The 7492-nt window shown below is 38.0% G+C and overlaps 1 protein-coding gene across 1 annotated transcript; it reads right to left on the bottom strand.

Annotated features, from left to right (window-relative positions):
- Positions 1-474: 474 nt before the first annotated feature.
- LOC110788761 (protein LATE FLOWERING) lies at positions 475-3013 on the bottom strand. Its single transcript, XM_021993404.2, has 2 exons — positions 2448-3013; positions 475-1246 (listed from the first exon to the last, which is right to left on the bottom strand). Exon 2 carries the CDS (start codon positions 1242-1244, stop codon positions 633-635), a length of 612 nt encoding a protein of 203 aa, XP_021849096.1. The 5' UTR covers positions 1245-1246; positions 2448-3013; the 3' UTR covers positions 475-632.
- Between the last annotated feature and the right edge of the window lie 4479 nt (positions 3014-7492).

Here is a 7492-nt window from a genome sequence, read left to right as displayed (position 1 = left end):
GTGGACCTCAAAGGATACGTTAACTCAAGCATTCAAGCAACACAATAGCATTATACTCTCTAGCCATTAAAGCAGTCATTGTATTCATTTTATTTCTTTCGCAAAGTACTTTGACATTACTTAGTTATTTCTTAGGATTACTTAGTGGATTGATAGCCTCATAGCTATCCGCGGTTTTTTACCTTATTCCTGGGTTTTCCGCGTCAACATCTCTCTGTGTCGTCTCTCCTTTATCGCTTTCTGCATTTTTTACTTAGTTAATGTCGCCCCTAGACGAAATTTGGCATAAACAGGTTGTAAGATTCCTAATCCTAACATAGAACGCATCTTTAGTTAACAACTTTATTCGTGTTGATCGATGAACTGATTTTTTGATATTCTCTAAATTTAATGGTTTTGTTATTAAAACATTCACTGAAGATCACAAAATTGCTTCATGTTCATGGCTTCACTTGTGTTAATACATGTAGTACGTAGTATAATAGAACATATATTTATTCATCTATGTTTTACTCATAACTCCTTACTATCACATTTCTCTCACTTTGCCAAAATTTAAGGCATATAGCCTAATCATAATTAAAGTTCTAAACAATCTGAAAATACAAAGCTTCCAACCTTAAAACTTTTTTTTACAAGTGCAAAGACAAATCAAGTTTCATTTCCATCTCTTTATGACAATCTCTCCCAAAATTCTCCATATTCTTTTTCAACACTTGCATTGAAGTTACATTATTGGGCCCACTATGTCTTAACCCTCTTTGCCAATTCATCATATTTTGGTCATGATCCTCCTCACAAAATGATGAATATGGACTAATTGGGCCAGTCCCACCATTGTTGTTATAAACCACCATATTTGGAAACCGAGTTGGCCCACCAGGCCCAAATGGGTCACAAAGCTGAGTACTAGAAGGAAAGTGGGATATGTTGGCAGCATGGGATGTAATGTACATTGGCGGTGGTGGTGGGCTACTAAGTAGGGCCATATGGGGTTGCTGATGGTGGTTCCCGGCGAAAATTATCGACGACATCGATTGTGGTGGCGAGAACGCGTTGATAAGAGAAAATTCAGATGCCCTTTTGGCTTTTCTTGCTGCAATCCTCTCCTTTTTGTGAGCATTTTGATGGCCTCCCAAAGCTTGTGAGCTGTAAAACTTCCTTGAACAAAACATACAAGGGAAAACCTTGGCCCTCTCATCCATACTATTGTTGCTTGTTTCACCACTCTCTTGTTTCTCCATCCCTACACCCAATTTCAAATTAAACAACTTAATATTATGTTCATTAAAATATAAAGATACATATATATATGTACCGATTATGTAGGGTGACCTAAACTCGTGATACCATGATAGAACGAATAACTCCCTATATATCCTTTACTTTTATAGGTTAGGGGAATATATTATATATACAATGTACAAGCACAAATTAATCAGCCATATTCTTTGCTGATTGTGCGCTAATTATGTGCTGATTGCATGCTAATTCATATGCTATACTAAATTAGATTATTTACATAATCTATGAGTAATTACTTATGTGTATCCCTCGAGATGAGAGCTTCATAATGTATTTTATCATTATCTTACATATAATGCGAGTAGTATGTACATAAAATATGTAAAATCAAATGATATGCATGTACTAAATTTGTGCATACGGAGTATAAAATTTAATCATATGCATGCATGTAACAATTATGTGCTACAAGAGTAACTCTGACATATTAGGCCCATTAAATATTATCGATCTCTTTGTTCATTTCCAGGACAAAAGTTAAAGAGGTGATCTTTGTTTACCTACCAAAACGAGCATGGGTGTTTTAATAAAGCAAAATGGTCCTATTTTCTGTATATCAATAGGTTACTAAATAGGTTACTAAGGAAATAACTCAATAAGGGAATATGTTAAAACTCCAACTCTTCATTTCAACCTAGTACATGTATCCATGTTCAACCCCCGAACTCCCTTAAATATCTAGTACACGTGCACCCATTGCAAATCTGTTGTGATATGATAACTCTAACCTATGTTCAATCAAACAAAATTCACAATATGTGGTGCAACTGTTGTACTAAAAAACAACCTCATATTAACTATTAAGAGTTTAGGTATCTCAAATATGACATACCCATGATTAAAAAAGAAAAAAAAAACTCTTAAGCAATAGAAACCCATGAAACTTTTCATCACTCACACATAATTCCTAGTGCTGTATAATATGTCACAGTTTCGAATCCCCTCCCCCCATTATAATTTGTACGGAGTATTGTCCTTTTGGCTCACTCGCACACTAAAAAACACATAATTCCTAAAAACATCTCACATTCTTACCATATAACAGACTGAAAAATAAGCACACATGCATAATTACATAACAAAACAGAATCCCAATTGATAAAAAGTAGAGAAAAATACTAGACTCAGATAGAAATATAAACCTTGAAGAGAATTAAGAAGCAGAGGTACTCGATCAGAAAACTGAATGAAGATAGAAGAGAAGAAAGGTTGTGTTTTAATTTGTTTAGATGATGATGGTTTTGAATTATGAAGAAGGGAAGTTTATTTGTTTATAAATACAAGAAAAAAGAAAGGGAAGGGTGAAGTTGCATTGAAGAAGAAGGGGATGAATGTATGGGCTTGGGAAACAGAAAGAGATAAGACAGAGAGAAAATGTGAGATGAGACAGTCTACTCAAAATATGCAGTTTCTCTGCATGTCAGTCTCTGAAGGGATTGGTGGGAAAAGAAAGAGAATTGTCTCATGTTTGTGTGCATCATAATTTCATATGAATTGGGAAATGGAATATACTTCTAACTTCTACCCCTCTCTCTCTCTATCTACCTCGCATCTTTTACTCCGAAGTTAGGTTAGTATCCATAGTCACAATTTAGACGTTGGACAATGGTGTACAGTGATTCAGTGAACACGATGTACTATAAGAATACATGTACTTGCCTAAAAGAGCACGACTTTGGTATTCAAACATGAATATTTCTTTTATTTATAGTTTTGAATGAGTAATGATAGTCAGGTTCTTTAACCTAGGTACTTGTGTTATTTAGCTGAACCATACTCATTGTGTACCTTGTCTATAATATGCAGTTTATTACTCCGATTCGTAATAGTCTTGAGAAAAGATACGCCTAATCTGTGTACTCTTTTTCAAAATAATTATTACATTTTTTTTTACACTTTTTCTTCAATACAGTACACAACACTAGTAGTCTGACATGTTGTTATCTGTTTTTGCTTTGAGTTATTTTCTTTTGCAGGTGCAGAAGTGCATTACATTAGTGCATATGTGCCCACTTCTTCTTCATTTCATGTCTTTGCTTTATTTGATTGGGTTTCCAACCCTCATCTTGCATGGAGAAAGGTGACTTGACTTGTCTTTAATGAATGAGCATTTTTTTGTTTAGGTTACCAAGGAGTGATAACTTAGTGTTAGTAGGAGGTACTATTTGCAACTAGAGTTGTCAAAAGTAATGTGAGAATGATCTGAACTTTGATTTTGCCTATCTAACTAGAGATTAGCCTGACTATGAATGTTTCTCCGTATTAACTTGGATTGTTATTGATCCTACTTAAGATAATTTGTACTCCGTAACTCATTATTGATCCAAATCGAGACAATTGAAAACACGACCAATTACTGACCACAAATGAGATGACCTGAATCTGATTCAATTCATTCGTTATATAGAGTTGATTATATGCAGGGTGTTAGAATCCAACCTTCCTTTACTTGTATTTTGTTTATCTATTGCTTTCTAGGATTTTTCGAATACTTTTCTAGGCTTTAGATAGAATTATTATGTTATTGTCAATCCAGTGTTTACCATTAGTTTATACGTAGCTAATTCAAAATAAACTCTATGAGGGGTATGAATGAATGAATTCATACTTCTCACCAATTATTTCCATCACTTTATTACTTGTGTTTTGTTGTAAGCCTTTATAGATATTCTGCCGCCACTTGCTCTAAAGCATTCCAAATCCCACAAAGTCCCGCAATCAGATAAATTCTCGTTGTCGGTCCCGCTTGTGCCTGCTGTGCACACACAAGCGTCTCGAAGTACCCTCGTCTCTTGCTCTTGTCGCCAATAGGCAAGACCACCTATTCAGAATTAGACGTTTACTCGTACCCCTACGAGTCACAAGACACTCATTCCGCACAAGGCTTGCATACTTGCCGCCAAAAGGCAAGAGTGCGCCGCACGGATCCGGTGTCAAAACATTCGGACCGTGACAATCGGTATCAAAACCAAGGTTCAAACCTAGGCATCAAGAGACCCGAGGAAACAAACTAAAATGGAATCAATCGAAGAAAGACTAGCCTGGCTAGAAGGCAAGTCAGAGAGCTGGACCCGACTCAAGGAAGTTGTGATTGCCCAAGCCAACGAAATAGAAATACTCGAGAATGCGGTTGATAAGCTCATGCAAGAAAAAGAAGCGCTTCATGAACAACTTAGATTTGTACAGAAGCAAGCTGATGATGCACTAGACAAGTGCGCGACCCTGATGCGCGCATGCCAGGACTAACTTGGGTGGAGGTGGTGCGACGAAGATCAAACCTCCAAAGCCTCGAGACTACAACGACGCTAGAGACTCGAAGGAAGTAGACAATTTCCTCTTCAGCATGGAGCAATATTTCGGAATTTATCAATAGAGTGACGATCTAAAAGTGGATACCGCGACCATGACTTGTGGAATGACGCGAAGCTATGGTGGCGCAGAAAGCACGCCGATCGACATCGAAGATGGGAAGGTCAAGATAAGACACTTGGGAAGAGTTCCAGAAGGAATTCAAAGATCAGTTCTACCCCGAGAACACCGAGTTTGTTGCAAGAATGAAGCTACAGGAGATCCGCCACAAGGGCTCCATACGCGACTATGTGAAAGAATACTCGACTTGCATGTTGGACATCCGAGACATGAATGAAAAAGATTGGTTGTTCAATTTTGTTCACAGGCTACAAGAATGGGCGCAGCATGAAGTGTTGAGGGCGAAAGTTGACACCCTTTCGGCCGCTATGACCGCTGCAGAGCGGCTAATGGACTACTCCGTTGAGAGGGGCCATCGCTCAGAAGAAGAAACAAGGGGGACGCCTACAAGCTTGGAGTACCCGACTCCAAGCTCACATAAGAGTGCAACACGTGCCTCGAAGGTGTCGTCCATCTCTGTCGGAGGATTCAAACCAAGAAGTGGGCGAAGCGACTCTCATAAATCTTGGTCGTCGCCATCCCAATCAACAAGAGAATCCAAAGTCGGTACACCCTTGGGAAACATCAGTAGGCTTAATTTCTTGCTATGTCGAGACCCACACAAATGGTGGGAGTGCAAACACAAAGGGGCGATTGACAACCTCCAAAAGAAATTGTCGGTCATGACTGTCAATGAAACAAGTGAGTCTAAAGAAGAAGAAGATGTGCAGGCTCAGAGAATGGGTGCCATCTACAAGATCGACGCCATGAGAATGGTAACCCCAGAAGAAGAAGAAGAAGAAGAAGAAGAAGAAGAAGAAGAAGAAGAACACCTGTTGGCAATCAGAGTGATGAAGCCCCAGAATAAGGCAACATCTCAGAAGCAACCTCGCATCAGATACCCACCAAAGCGAGTGATGGAGCCATACAAAAAGGCGACATCTCAGACACACCCTCGCAACAGATACAAGAATCAAGATGCAAGTTCGGGCCAAGCAGCACCGAGCAAGAAACCAGAATCAAGGACGACTTGGATTCACAAGAAGCATCAGATCCAAATAGAAAAAATTCACAAGACTCCAACAGAAACAAGCCAAGCGACCAAGAGACAAGAAGATCCAAGAAGACTCCAGCAAACGCCATCAACCAACGGCGCAAAAGGGACTACAAAATTTAGAATATGAGTTTTTTCTTTTATCTATATATTGTAATTCTTGTAAGTCGACGAGGTGATTGACAACTTAAGTGGGGGAGGATGTTAGAATCCAACGCCCCTTTACTTGTATTTGTTTATCTATTACTTTCTAAGATCGTTCTAATAGTTTTCAAGGCTTTAGATAAAATTATTATGTTAATGTCAATCCAGTGCTCACTGGTAGTTTGTAGCTAATTCAAACTAACCTCTATGAGGGGTATGAATGATTAAATTCGTACTTCTCACCCAATTGTTGCCATCGTTTTATTGCTTGTGTTTTTATTGTAGGCTTTATAGATATTGTGCCGCCACGTGCTCTAAAGCATCCCAAATCCCACAAAGTCTCACAATCAGATAAATTCTCGTCGTCGGTTCCACTTGTGCCTGCTGTGCGCACACAAGCGTCCTGATCGACCCTCGTCTCTCGCTCTTGTCGCCAATAGTCAAGAGCACCCATTCAGAATTAGACGCTTACTCGTGCCCCTGCGAGTCATATGATATGACACTCATATATTCCACACAGGGCTTGCATTCTTGCCGCCAAAAGGCAAGAGTGTGCCGTACGAATTCGGTGTCAAAACATTTGTTCTGTGACACAAGGCCCTTTCAAATACTTGCTAAATATGAGAGGAAACAACTATGAGAATCTGATTTAAAGGTCTCAACTGTTGATGAACTCGGCGGGTTTTCAACTATAGGGTCTCAACTTTTACTAGGTTTCGTAAGTTATAACCTGCTAAAATCTAAAAGGGTGCTCAATTTCATTTTATTCTTTGACAAAATTGACCACTAATATAATTAACTTTTGTTATTGATAATAACTAAGGAGAGTTGATGGTTGGTAGAGCGTAGACAAACATCTGTTGACAATAATGGTATGAACTTAATGAGCATATAAATTGAGACTGAGACATTTACTATTCCCAACACACATACTCAAATACTCAATATCAGTGCCCAATCACAGACACCTAATTAATGGAGAAATTATTAAAGTATAGTTTAAGAAGTACGTAGCTGGTTTAGGGAAGGGCGTTCAGATAATTTCCAGAACACGATCTCCAACAACCGAATACTCACAATGAGATTGGATTTGAAGTGTCAACTGTATGTGTTCATCTCTTCTTTCTTACTCTTCTGCATGCAACTGGATTCTGCAACCTACACAACTCTGACCAACATTAACTTCTTTAAGACTACCCAATCAGTATACTATACCTACTTTCTCCGTTTCAAAATATTTGACCCATACCTCCTTGACATGCAGTTCGATGAAGGGAGTCAAGTCTCCAGAAAAAGGTAAATTAACTGCGTTTCTTTTTGTTTGTTACGTATTCCTTTTAGGGTATTTCATAATGTTTGTTATGCGGGAGAAAATTTCCTTTTATAAACTTATTATACTACTCCCTCCGTCCCTTAACACTCGACCTATTTTGACTTTTTGCACTATTCATATAATTTACTTTGACCTTATTTTATTTCTAGTATATAAAAACAAATGTTAGTATATAATATATTGTTGGCTTCATCTTTATATTTTCAAAATATTAATTTTTTTTAAAGTTTTTATAATATGTAGTTAAA

Source organism: Spinacia oleracea, chromosome 6 (genome assembly GCF_020520425.1).
Source record: "Spinacia oleracea cultivar Varoflay chromosome 6, BTI_SOV_V1, whole genome shotgun sequence".
Lineage (NCBI taxonomy): Eukaryota > Viridiplantae > Streptophyta > Magnoliopsida > Caryophyllales > Amaranthaceae > Spinacia > Spinacia oleracea.
The sequence above is the reverse complement of the archived record's forward strand: the minus strand, read 5'-3'. Positions and strand labels throughout refer to the sequence as shown.